The 12525-nt window shown below is 36.7% G+C and overlaps 1 protein-coding gene across 1 annotated transcript in view; it reads left to right on the top strand.

The window, feature by feature from the left end:
* Positions 1–12525, top strand: part of CORIN (corin, serine peptidase) — a 95475-nt gene that overhangs the window by 61368 nt on the left and 21582 nt on the right. The window contains exons 6-11 of the mRNA XM_053458426.1: positions 4829–4942; positions 7264–7371; positions 7743–7853; positions 8251–8373; positions 10221–10325; positions 11600–11831. Of these exons, the coding sequence (XP_053314401.1) occupies positions 4829–4942; positions 7264–7371; positions 7743–7853; positions 8251–8373; positions 10221–10325; positions 11600–11831 (793 nt within the window). The remainder of the gene's footprint in view (positions 1–4828; positions 4943–7263; positions 7372–7742; positions 7854–8250; positions 8374–10220; positions 10326–11599; positions 11832–12525) is intronic.

The raw sequence follows: 12525 nt of genomic DNA, 5'->3' as shown, positions 1-12525 counted from the left end.
TAAATATGCAGTCATATTTACTGTAACAAAGGCTAAAATAAATCTATAATAGAAGTGTCGGAAATTGATAAAATTTAGCAAGATTACGTAAATTATTGTGCATGAGCTATATTTAAGTATAATGTTATTATATAATATCTTTTGTCAATCTATACATACTATTTAGGAACTATTTTACGACGTATCTATGAAGTATTTAAAATAAATAGAATAAAAGAAATCTAAGTTAATGGCATAGAAAAAATTGATGTGAAAAGATTCCAAATGTTATCAATGAATAAAATATAGAAGGACACAACATGTAAATATTATGCATTTATCTAAAGATGGTCCATAGCCTTATTTATAGGAAGCTGGGGCTGAGATTCCATCAGGTGCTTGTGAAATGGCTGTCCCTTATATGTATAACACACATGCAATTCACACACTGTGGTATCTTAATACATTTGGAATCCCTTAAGTCCAAAGGTGGTTTGTACCCAGTGATTATAAATATGCGTACATGTCGATTGTAGATGAAATAAATATATGTAAATTGCATTGCCTCAAGAAGACGTGCATTATTATTAGAAAAAAAGTGATATTGCAAACATATAGTTTGACAGCAGATAAAAACCATATGGCCCATCTAGTCTGACAGTTTTTCCTGATGTAAAGATGGCATATTTAACCACTTCATTGTGCTATAGATGAACAAGCATGTCCACAAAGTTGTGTCTTAGGACATATCTGTGCGTTATGTGTCTTTCACAGCAGCAGAAACAAGCAGGAACAAGTCACTGCACAGACTCCCCCCACCACCGTCAGTAGAAGCCAGCATTATAAGCTTCCTGATGGTCAATTGCGTGTAACGGAGCTGGGTGCGAGCGCTGGGTGTTGCGTAAGTGTGACTCTGCATTCCCTTTCGGTACGTGTCACTGCTGACACTCACAGGGACCTCTTTGGAGGAGAGCAAATATTCTTATCTCTGATTGCGCCACCTACTGGCTGATCTCAGGCATTGCGATCGGCTATAGAGCCCTGATTGCTGATTACAGTGTGACCAGTGTAGGGGATATTGACAGAAAGAGAATTAGAAGCAACATTTCTCCCTCTTTTCACAAAGAAAAATTTATATATTAAATAAATAAGCAATACAGTGAGCTCATTGATGTCATTGTGACACCATTGGCAAACATAAGATGTAAGAGAGATCCCTAAAAGGATCTCTATCCATATTGCACTGATAACAAAAATAATAAACAATGTTAAAAAATCACTGGCATCCCATTACCCTAGCACTGCATGTACAAATTATAACGAACCTTCCTCCCTCCGTTCACTACCCCCAAACCCCCTAAGCCAGAATTGTTAAAACTACTACCTTACTACATAAGGGTTAGATGTTACCCTCTAGAATATAAGAAAATATATGAGGTTTATCTGGAATCATGGGATGTTGCCAAACATAACTTGGGTCATTGTTCATCAGCGGTACCTACTGTGTAGAAGAAACTCTAAGCAAAATTGCAAAAATACAGTTATTATAGGTTTTTACATACTAGCACTCACAATTATTATTTACCACGAGTTTCTGTGTTTCTAAATGAAAGCCCTATTTTTCCTGAAAAAAATAATGTTTAGTTTGTGTGGGTACATCATACACGGAAAAAGGGAATATGACTTGCGTTACGTAGGATAGTAACAACTTTTGTACGGAAAGAGTTAATCTGGCTTGTTGATAAACAGACAAATAAAATGATCCAATTGTAATGGAAATTACTCAATTACTTCTATCTTTCATTCACGGCTTCTATACTTCCCCAAATTTCCACTCAGTTTACATACACTGCGGAATTGTTGGAAAAGCAGCCAAACATTGGATACTTCAACTCACCATATCAAATTTCCTATCTAGAGCAGTGAAGAATTGAGAACCACAGGGAAAAAAAGTTTTTGCCAAGTTTTGGCACTATGAAAAAAGTCCCCGCAGCTGTGCTGTATTGCCTGGTAACTTATTACTTTTTCACCGACTAAAGAGTCATTTTCTACCATTTGTTTTTGTGAGACATTTTTAATCTGAAAAAGGACTTTTGAAGTCTTGAAACAGAGATGTTTTACATACTCATATTGACACACTGTATTAAATGCAATCACATTGATATAACAGGTATACACTGTATATTAACGGACTTTAGTAAAAAGAAAAACATTGATCATCTTGGACAACTCCATATTAACAAGGACATGATTCCACTGAAACCAGTTATTTGCTTTAAAAACCATGAGATAATTTAATAAAACCACTGAACTTCAGCAAAAGAAATAACTATTTGAACTTCCTAGTAAAATGTCAATATATTGTATATATATTGAGAAAAAATGTATAAATTATGCTCATCTGCTTGTTTCAAACAGACCCTTATTAATATACTATACTTTTCATAAAGTTAGATACAATTGAATATAATGAAACTCAGTATTAACAGCTTTGAAAATATTCCCAGTGTTTAATCCAGAATATGTGATTTATGTTTGTTAAACCTTTTTACAAAGTACGTTCCACTGTCACGGTTTATTATAAATTGAGTAGTCTTGGATACGATAAGCTCGATTCCATTATGTGTGATAAATGTATATTTTATTTCTTTGTATTTTTAGTTTTATAAACTATTGAGAATATGAAAGTACAATGGGCAAAAATGCAAATGGTATAGAAATCAGATGTATATTATATATTATTATATGCATATTGAGCATGCTTCATGCTCCTTATTCTTCCCCCATGTGCGTTGCATCTGTGATATGGCTCTCCCTTGGCACAAATCATACCTTTTTGACCTTTAGTTGTCTCCTTCTCTTGTAATTATTCTTCTACCCTAATTTCAGAGATCAGCTCTAAGGCCTCTACTTTTCTACACCTTTTCTACACCTTTTTTCTTGGACCAGTATCTTCCTTTGGCTTCCATAACCACTTATACATGGATGAAGCCCTAATCTACATTTTCTCTCCTGACCTTTCACCCTGTGTTTTAATTGAAGCTGAATCACCAACTATCTTTCTGGAATTGCATCATAAAGCTTAACATCTAAAAGACAGAGCGTATGATTATTCGGCCATCCCCTTCGTCCACAATTCCTGACAAGTCTACCACTATCCACCTAATAGACCAGTTTCTTTTAATGAATATTATGATGTCTTATTAATTGTAAATTATTTTCACTCTCCTGTATTGTAACAGCACCACGGAATCTGATAGTACTATATAAATAAATGTAATGTAATTGAGCATTAAGCCAACAAATATATTCACAATTTACTGGTCCCAGATAATTAGAACATTTGGCTTTAAAAAAGGGACGATTGAAGTACTGAAAGCATATCGGATTCTACATCTTATTCTATGATAATGCTGGCCTTTTAAAAGGTATCACAATTGTCTTTAGATTTTATATGGAAAGGTAAATATGTTTTTCTTAACAAGGCACCAGGTTTTTAGCCAATGCTTCGTACAATTCTGCCTCTTCAACAGAAGGTCAACATCTGCATGATAATGGCACTGATCTGGCCATGTTCTGTATGACCGCTTTAAATTTAGATCCAAAAGCCCATCTCCATGAATAACAAAGAGGGTTCAAAAATGGGAAGAAGAATGAAAAGATCTTAATCCAGGTTGTTCAAAAAAAAGTATAGCTACATACAGTACTTTAAGGGTTAGGATAAAGGAGGCATTTATAAAGTCCCTCGACTTCAAGAGCCTGAATCAACTGGATGTTTGCTTTTTTTATTGATATTTATTTTAGAAAGTAGTAGTTTGGGGTTTAACAGTTGAGGTACCGAGAGGCTAAAAGCATTCCTGCAGTAGTACTCAAAAAGATACGGTAATATAATAGGTAAAATGTATTGGAATGATGAATACACTATAACCAAATGTTATTTGAAGCTTAGTGTTATTTAAAAGCCCATACTGTTTCCAGTTACCAACTTTAAAGAATGTGTGTTTCTTGTCCCTTGTGTCACAATGCTTCTCCAGCATTTGGGACAGGAGGTAATCGAACCACTTGCCTTATTTATCTGAACCTGATCATATGTAATTTACTGAACCCCAAAGGGTATTAGCATTTACCAATTTGGTTTACTTAAGAGAACATAGGGCGACATACCAAACAGAGTTTGATACTAAGTACAAAACATGTTAAATGTGTAGCCAATGATATATCACTGTGTAATTCCTAATCCAGGGAAACAAAGGATCTTTATAACATAATGGGAATCAAGCATGCCTTATATCTAAAAAAAATATAGCTTTTCAGAAGAATTACACCTCATCTCAAATACTTGTTTATATGTGATTGTAGTGCTAAGCAGAAAGTGTGGAGCGATCCTAAGGAAAATTCCATTGATTGCATCACTTTTATTTTCAGATATGTTGAACTTCTTTGTATTCTCCTTACATTGTATAGCGTGACCGAACACACTGTAAATTCATTATCCGTGGATGATATCATTCATAAATATGGTGTTAGATGTTTTAGCCTTTGTTTTCAGGCATTATGTCTTCAAAACTTTTCATTTTATTCTTATTGGGATACCAGAAGTACATTGTATATTAACAGTGTTTTGCAAAAAAAGAGAGATATCTATATTGTAGGACAATCCCATATTTACAAAGAAATGCTTCTGTAGAAACCAGCCATTTGCTTGTTGGCCGGTGTATCAAGATCCTCTTACCTGTTCATGTGAATACATTATCCGTGCTTAGTCCTAACCATAAAGTATGTTTTAGTGCTCACTGACTAATGTTATCTTTGCACCCTGTTACTATAACCCTCATTCTTTGTGTTTTAGCGCTTTGTGGAGAACATGACAGCTTTCTGTGTAACAATGGAATCTGCATACCTAGACAGTTGATGTGCAATGGATACAATGACTGTGATGACTGGAGCGACGAGGTACATTGCAGTAAGTCATTGGGATTACAGTATTCCTTCTCCTATATTATCCTGTATAAGAAGGCCAACCAAAAAGAACACACAAACAAAAATACACTCTAAACAAAAAGTAAAAAAAATATTTTCTATCACAGTTGTTTCAAAATTCTAAAAAGGTAGAAAATCCTAATTTAAAAGAGGGACTTAAAAAAAATTATCTTTCAGTTTATTTGCTAATTGTGGAAGGTCTGGAGCCAACCCCTGGCAATTTTCTTTTTATGCAAGTAAGGTCTCTTTTTTTATTGGTGAATACTTGGAGCTTCTTCTTTAGTCCATCCACAGTGAGGGTATAAATGCACTTTTATACCCACCTTTAAAGGGTTTACCCTACTCACCAGACTCTACTGAGGTTGCATGGCCTTACATGGTAACACTGCATGGTTGTTTGCCAGCTAAATAAACATATGCAGAAAAAGGCACACCAACTAGCCTTAAACAACCAAATAAGTAAATATATAGGGGTATGGTGCAACGCTCCTACATGTGCCCACCAGGTTGTTTGCCAATACATTTCAGAGTTGTTGATGAGGCCCTGCAACTCTCAAATATTTATATAAATTACCCACAGCAAATAAATCAAATATTTTTCCTTATACCCCTAGTTACCAATAGGAAGCTCATAATTTTTTGGATTTTCTCCATGCATGGCAGAGGATAATAAAATTAAAACTTTGGGAGAGAGGGCATAGAGCCCATTTATACCACTCCTCACACCCATCTTGTGCTTAGTTGGAAAAAAAGCCAATTCTCATGCCTGAGTTTATGGTTGGAAGCCACGTTAACCCTTTAGAGAGGCACATAGCCCAGTGTGTCTTTGTAGCTTCAATCACAAGTGTCATAAGTCATGGTGCTTGAAAATTTACCAAAAAAATAAAATTTGTAATTGTGGTTCAGAATTGCAGAGCTGGAGGTATAGGTGTAAAGTATTCACTGGTAGATGCAGAAGTGGTAAGTGAGTGGTAGAGAATTTAAACATGCCTGGGATATCATGAATATAAGGCAAGACCAAGGAACAAATAACATCTGGTGCATATGACAGGAGAAAAACAGGCACATTAGGTAGCCTGGACTGTTCTTGTCCATCACCAAATTCTGTATTTCTGTCTACAAACGAATGTGAAACCTGTGTGTCCCTAATAATTTTACGCTAAGCGTTTTACTGACCCTGTGACTTCAGATAAGCTTGAATGACAGTGGAACTAAATGGATAAAAATCTCAATAAATTCCTGTCTCTTTATCGTATATAGTTCCACTATCATTTTCGTCAAAATACATAATTACCTTGACAGTATGTATAAGCAGCATATTCACCTGATGTCATCAATCCCTAAGATTTATTAAATAGATTTAATACATAAATGTCTTTCATGCAGAATGTTATTATGATTTACATGGAAAGAAAAGTAACGTCAGCTGCTGTTATGAAGGAAAGGTATAGGTTTGTCACATTATGTTTTAACTTGCACACTATTCCTATAAATGACATAGCTCTTCAGTACATATCAGTATAACTATATCAGTAGTAATCCTAGTGGCAATGGTTAGTTTTATGGTTCCATTGTGTGTAACAAGGATGGTTAGTGTGCACGTCCCAACACTTCCAATGCTTAAAGTATGGCACCGTTCTACTTTTTACTGGACATGACCAACTTATACTATCTACACAAAGTAAACTATGCACACATTGCTGGATGTTTCTACATGTTATTTATGATTTATATTGCGGCAAAGTGCTGGAATATCCATATTCACAGGAAATATTCTGAGCTTCTAGGAAAGTGTGAGAGATCAATTTGAGTTCCAGCAAGACAATCTTTCTGAACAAAAATACACCTGAGAAGAATACTAATGTATTTAATTATATTATACTATAAAACCAAAAGTATGTGGACACCTGACCTTCAAACCTTTATCAGCGTGTTGGATGTCCCATTAGGAGTGAAGTGTGCTTGTGGGACTTTGTGCCTATTCCGCCAAAACAACATTTGTGAGGTTAGGCAGTGATGTTGGATGAGATGGTCTGACTCACAATCTGTGTTTCAAAGGTGTTTATAGGGGTTGAGGTCAGGGCTCTGTTGGAACTGGAAATTGGATGCTGGTGCCACAAAGTTAGAAACAGTTGTCTAAGATGTCTTTGTATGCTGTAACTTTAACATCACCCTTCATTGGAACTAAGGGTCCCAAACCATGAAAAACAGCCCCAAACCATTATCCATCCTTCACCAAACTTTACCGTAGGCCCTGTGCAATGCTGGCGTTCTTCTTCCATCTGGTGTATATTTTTTTCTTAGACTGCAGTGATCATCAGTTCCGGTGCAATACAGGGAAATGCCTTAACCACAGCCTTGTATGTGATGGGTACGATGACTGTGGAGATCTAAGTGACGAGCAGAGTTGTGGTATGTAATTCATTTATCGACACAGAAACGCATCGATGTGTTTAAATGTGTACTATAAGTTTAGTAGAATTAGTGCGCTTAGTAATATAGTGCACTTAGTGGAGCGCACTATAAGCTCACCAGAATGAAAGCAACTTCTAGTATGATATAGCAACTGGGAAACTGAATACTGTTACAGAAGCACAAATACGCAGCAGCGGAGCTTGAACCTGTCCCTCCAAGGCCACAATGAAGCTGAATGTAGGATAGAGCTTGTAATTTAGTATTAAAACTCCCGCATTGGGCTAATGAGCAAGTATAGTCTATTAAACTGTAACTATAACCGGCCTTGCCATGATAATTCAGAAGCTGCCATTTTGTCTGCTTCTTAGATTGTAATCCATTACATAGCTACCAGTGTGGAGATGGACGATGCATAACTTTAAGATGGGTCTGTGATGGTGACCATGACTGTGTAGACAAGTCTGATGAAGTCAACTGCTGTAAGTTTCATTCATTGTCAAAACCACTGTGCATTTCTAAACAGCTTTTCATGTAACTCTGAGTCTGCACATGTAAACAGTTTAGCAAGTCAAATCAATAAATGTCTAAGACATACAGTATATCCAGCTTCTTTTATACTTGCTAAGGTGATTTAGCATTAGCTGTCGATTCAGCATTATTATTTTCTTACTTCACTTGTTTTAGAACTGTTGAAGAGTTAAGTATTGGGGTATCAGTCCTTTTAGATAAGGATTTAATTGCATAAAAAGCATCTTGAGAGCTAGTCACACGTATGACTCATACAGAATCTGATATGGTACAGGGCACTTGTATTAAATATATTTAGGAACGTGTATAGATTATATGATTAATGGGTGATTGGTTTAATTTTTCTAGCATGTCATAGTCAGGGTCTCACCGAGTGCAGGAATGGGCAGTGCATTCCTAGTGCCTTCCGCTGTGATGGAGACAGTGATTGTAAAGATGGCAGCGATGAGGAGAACTGCACTGTAAGTAAGGGTAAGTGAATGGCTCAATTTAGGTAATCCTTCAAGCTACAAGGACTATGCTAGCATCTAAGGGAAGCAAACTTCATGAACAGTGTGGCCAAAAGGACGGGAGACAAGTTGGGCAAGTTAATTATATTTAAACATTAATGGAAAATTTAGAAACATAGAATTTGACGGCAGATAAGAAACCTTCAACCCCATTTTTACTTTTATTGTCCTAATATCAAAGGAAGATCTCGGATACAATTTGTGAAATACAGCACAACTGAAACAATACAGTGTATGGTATATTCAAAATAAATTAGTAAAATAAAATAGTAGCGGTGCCTGTAATATTGTAAAAGCAAATACGAACAACCAATGCACTGTGTATTTTCCATATCATGTTACTTTATTTTTACACAATGAGGAGAAAGCTAGGAGAATTCCAAATATTTACTTGGGCCATGTAGTTTAGCTTTTACAGCTGTAACAGCAACTTGGCTATATAGTAATAACCTAGTTCCAACGAAAGAGTGGCTTTGCCACCCCAGCTACACACAGATATTCTGTTGAGAAGAGTGGATATCTAGCCCTCCATGCCTCGAAGGTTACCACAATTTCAAGGTCGCACATTGTTATTGTTATTTTTTCTTCAGATTCAAGTTCACCCCCTACCCATTTAAAATATTTGCACATTTGCTTAATTTGGCATATGTGATTGAGGTCTTTATTTTGCTATATCTCAACTTATTAAGATGGGGTGGTTTATTAACACTGTAGAGGCAATTTACAATAAATATATATATATATTGTGACAGGATGAGCCCCCAAGGCTCCTTGTGTAACCTGCTAGCTTATAAAGAGGCAGGCTCCTACCTTCTTCCCCTGTCTTCATACCCAAAACTCTTGGAGACTTCAGCTCTGGGAGGTCTGGAGCATCAAATATGGACTCCTGGGGTTCATCAAGTTCTCCTGTTTTCAGAGGAGCTGCCCATGTGCATGTTCACTTTATTCTTCTAAATTCCCAGGTCAGGATACGTGAACAGGGAAATCCTATATTCACACTTTTTGCATTCAGCTAAAATAATACAATACCTGGGGGCTTGAGAACACATATTCATAGTATATGATGTGCACATATGTTTATATTATAAGTATTGATTCTATCTTAAAATTATTTTTTTATGCTACCTGGTGTACCATCTCCCTACCACAACACAACATTTATTTAATTCTTAAATTCACATTACCATAGGCTCTCTAAATAGCTAATAGCTTGTAGCGTAGAGGAGACTTTCTCGTTCTGGTCATCTCTATTCATATCGAACAGTCTTTGCAATCTATATACTCAAAATGGAAATGTAACTGGATTTCATAACAATACTTTCAAGAAGATAATGTTAATAAATTACTTTTAAAAAATAGGCATTTGTGCAAAAAAGCTTTTATGCAAAAGTCCATGGAATGGATTCTGCCTGCAGATTGGATCATTTGTTTGGATGTTCACCAGATGGTAACACCAGAATTGTTCTCTGTAAATAGCACTCAATGTCTTTCTTTACCCAGAGCATCCCACCATGTCTTTGGGTGATTAGAAAACCCCTCAACATAGACCAACGGATTAAATACTACTATATATAAATATATTATAGAAACTATTATTTAGAGAGATGGAGAGAGGTATTTTTAGTGATATATTGAGGGATGATATGGGAAGAGGTTCTTTCCAGAGCCAAGTACAATGGGCTATGCCACTATAAATTGCTACAGATTTGAGAAACCATCAGTCTGTGGCTGATGTATTGACCAAAGAGTACCCGGTAGTGGTACATATACTCATATTGTGAAATATTGAATGGTGCCTATTTCCTGCAGGACAGGTATGCCAAGAAGGAGATCCAAAGTGTATTTCTCAAGCCTGTTCAGGAGCATGTGCCAATGATCCCAACTGTGGAACGCCTCACAACAAGACAAACTGCAGTATGTACATTAACACTTCTTTACCCTGCTTGTAAGATGGTTATAAATGCAGAGGATGCCAACTGCTTGCTGATGTCCTGAATTCTAACACAGATATAGGCTTGATCAACAGGGATACGGTATAGCCACAAAAGGACAGTGTCATTCAACCTTCTGAAGTTAATTGTTAAAGGTGGTGAAGAAAGCATATATATATATATATATATATATATAATTTCCCCCTGGTCTGCAGTTAGAGAAAGTTTATTGAAGCACTACAACATAAACACACCTCTTTTCACTGTTGCACTGGTGTGGTTAACCATTCTTACACTAACACACACTAACAGCATACATTAACAGAGACACACACTAATGTCTTATACTCACAAACACTAATATCTTACAATAACACACACACTAACATTCCACATTGATGTACACACATTCGTCCACCATACACTAATACTCTCACTATATGCTGACATACACACTCATGCTAATGCCATACTATAACATACACAACGCCATGCACACACTATCTAACAACATACACACACTGTACATACAGTATATAAAAACACACACTCTAACATTATGCACACATACAAAATGAATCTGGAACTAAAATGCAGTGGACATACTGATTCTGACACTATACATTTACACACACACACTGACTCTAGCACTATACATATACACAGAAACACACTGACTCTGACACAACAGTATAAACACACATTCACAAATACACTATACATATACACACTGACTGACACCACAGCGTACACTCGTATACACATACATACATACATACATACATACACTACTCACCCCTCACCTCCCTTATATTGTACAGACTGACCTGTGCTTTCCTGCGGGGAGTGTGGTTAAGCAGGTGCAGTGAGGCAGGGTTACGTAATGCATGTTATGTGATCGTGCTGGGCTCCTCACAGCACTTTTTTCACTGTGCCCTGCAGGAAAGCATAGGGTACAAGATTGGCAATCTTGTACCCTGCACATTCCTACAGGGGCACATTTACCCTTGCTAGTTTTTGCCTCCTCTCCCAGAAAACCCTGGGTGCCAGAAAGTGGTTGCAAACAAAGTTACAAACTATGTAACATATTAGTACAAATAAAAATTGCATCTGGAAAAAGTCCATGAAGTATATTTATTCTCTATCGATGTACTGATAGATCCAGAAGAAAGGTGTAAAGATGATATATAGGACACCCAAGTCTTTCTTTATATGTGATGTGATTTACTAATTGTTGTTTGTCCTTTTCACTTGTAGGTCAGTGTGAACCAATAACCTTAGAGCTGTGTATGAACCTACCCTACAACTATACCCATTTCCCAAACTATCTTGGTCACAGAACTCAGAAAGAGGCTTCCATAAGCTGGGAATCATCTCTGTTCCCAGCCCTTGTTCAAACAAATTGTTACAAATATCTCATGTATTTTGCATGTACCATTCTAGTACCAAAGTGCGAACCGGAGACCAGTCAGCGGATACCACCATGCAGGTATAATTACCTCAAAATCTATAGCCTACCAATGATGAACCCATTATCAGTTTAACACATTAAGTGACAGAGGTGGGTGAAAAGCATGTACCTGGGAATTCTTAGAGTGTGACCTAGAGTCTCCTGGTGAAGTGCTGTCACTTTCTTCTGTCTCTGGCAGGGAGCACCCACTCCCCACCCACTTACCCTCTTACTCCTGGCCCATTTAAGGCTTTTTGAGGTTAGCCTTGCCTAGCCTGTGGCCTCATTCACAGCTCCCCCTGCCCCCAACAAAGACAATCCGCAAGAGAATGGGATAGCTCCGAGTAGCCCACCCCACAAAGTTCCCAGGTATAGAAATGCATTGTGATGCAATATGTTTCTCATGCTTGGGTACCTAAAAGGTTATTATCTGTGATGGTGATTTTCTATAAATTGTAATTATTATCCTAGGGATGGGATGTTTTTATAAGCAGCTTTTGTTTTTTTTTCCATTCGTGAAGGTGACTTTTGTAGGTCCCTTCCTGCCAAAGGGAGTTGCAAAAGAAATGGAAATTAGCATATAACTGTATTCCCTTATTACAGGAAAAAAAAGGTTTTCCATATAAAATAGAACAAAACTAGCAAAAATGTTGTTCTGCTTTATAAACAATGATTTCTCCAGCAGAACAGTGTGTGCTAAAGCAAGCCTGCGTACATTATATGTATTAACCGT

The sequence above is a fragment of the Spea bombifrons genome, chromosome 1, assembly GCF_027358695.1.
Source record: "Spea bombifrons isolate aSpeBom1 chromosome 1, aSpeBom1.2.pri, whole genome shotgun sequence".
Classification (NCBI taxonomy): domain Eukaryota; kingdom Metazoa; phylum Chordata; class Amphibia; order Anura; family Pelobatidae; genus Spea; species Spea bombifrons.
Note: the sequence above shows the minus strand (reverse complement) of the source record. Positions and strands in the feature narration are given on the sequence as shown.